The sequence below is a fragment of the Otolemur garnettii genome, unplaced genomic scaffold (assembly GCF_000181295.1).
Source record: "Otolemur garnettii isolate 467f Iridium unplaced genomic scaffold, OtoGar3 scaffold00163, whole genome shotgun sequence".
Classification (NCBI taxonomy): domain Eukaryota; kingdom Metazoa; phylum Chordata; class Mammalia; order Primates; family Galagidae; genus Otolemur; species Otolemur garnettii.
In genome coordinates, this window is record NW_003852558.1 from 1,691,013 (window position 1) to 1,691,843 (window position 831).

The window sequence follows — 831 nt, forward strand, 5'->3', positions numbered from 1 at the left end:
TTCTAAAAATTTATTCCAACAAGTAAAATATAAATAATAAGATGCCTGGAACTAATTTTACAATTTTTTATTAAACTGAAATAAATTACGTTTTAATCATTAAAATGACATACTATGGATTTTTAAAGAGAAGTCATTTCTATCTTTATGTTAGAAAAAAACTCAGTTGAATTTTCTATGATTTGTATTCAACTGTGTTTTGGCCAACATCAAAAAAGTAAATAATGTGCCTTTATAGTATCCACCAAAGCAAATTTTAAAAATATTTCCAATTACCATCTTTATTCTCTTACCTTCCATTATTAATCTGCTGCCTCTGTGTGTGCTATTAATACCTGTTGACTATACGACTAGCCTGCTATAAATGAAACATACAGAAAATAGCAGAATAGAAGGAAGAGAGTCAGTGCCATACCTGGATTATTATTAACATTACTTTTCGGTGGTTTCTGAACCGGTTTGGGAAGCGCAGATTCAGTCAAAGCTTTATTAGCAACAGCTTGCTGGGCTTTCTTTATGCTGCTCCCTTCGGATTCCCATGTCTGCTCACCAAGACTCAGCTGCACTGAGAACATCTTAGAAAAACATAAACAGACAAAGAAAACATTAAGAATTTTTCAAGAAATAAAATAAGCTGAAAAAAAAATAAATACACCACAGAATCAGAATTTTAGAGCTAGAAGTGACCTTATAGGGCATTTGCAAGAAAATGTAACTCTACCCTGTAAAGGAATTTTAAGAGATTATGCCAAATACCATTCTATCCTACTCAAAGGTTCAATAGTGGTTCTAAGCATATGTCATTTTGGGTAAAATAAATTAAAAAAAAAA

General features: G+C 31.0%; 1 protein-coding gene across 1 annotated transcript in view; it reads right to left on the reverse strand.

Moving 5' to 3' along the window:
• STAU2 (staufen double-stranded RNA binding protein 2) overlaps positions 1 to 831 on the reverse strand; it is a 287,857-nt gene that overhangs the window by 231,980 nt on the left and 55,046 nt on the right. The window contains exon 3 of the mRNA XM_023519237.1: positions 356 to 575. Within this exon, the coding sequence (XP_023375005.1) occupies positions 356 to 575 (220 nt within the window). The remainder of the gene's footprint in view (positions 1 to 355; positions 576 to 831) is intronic.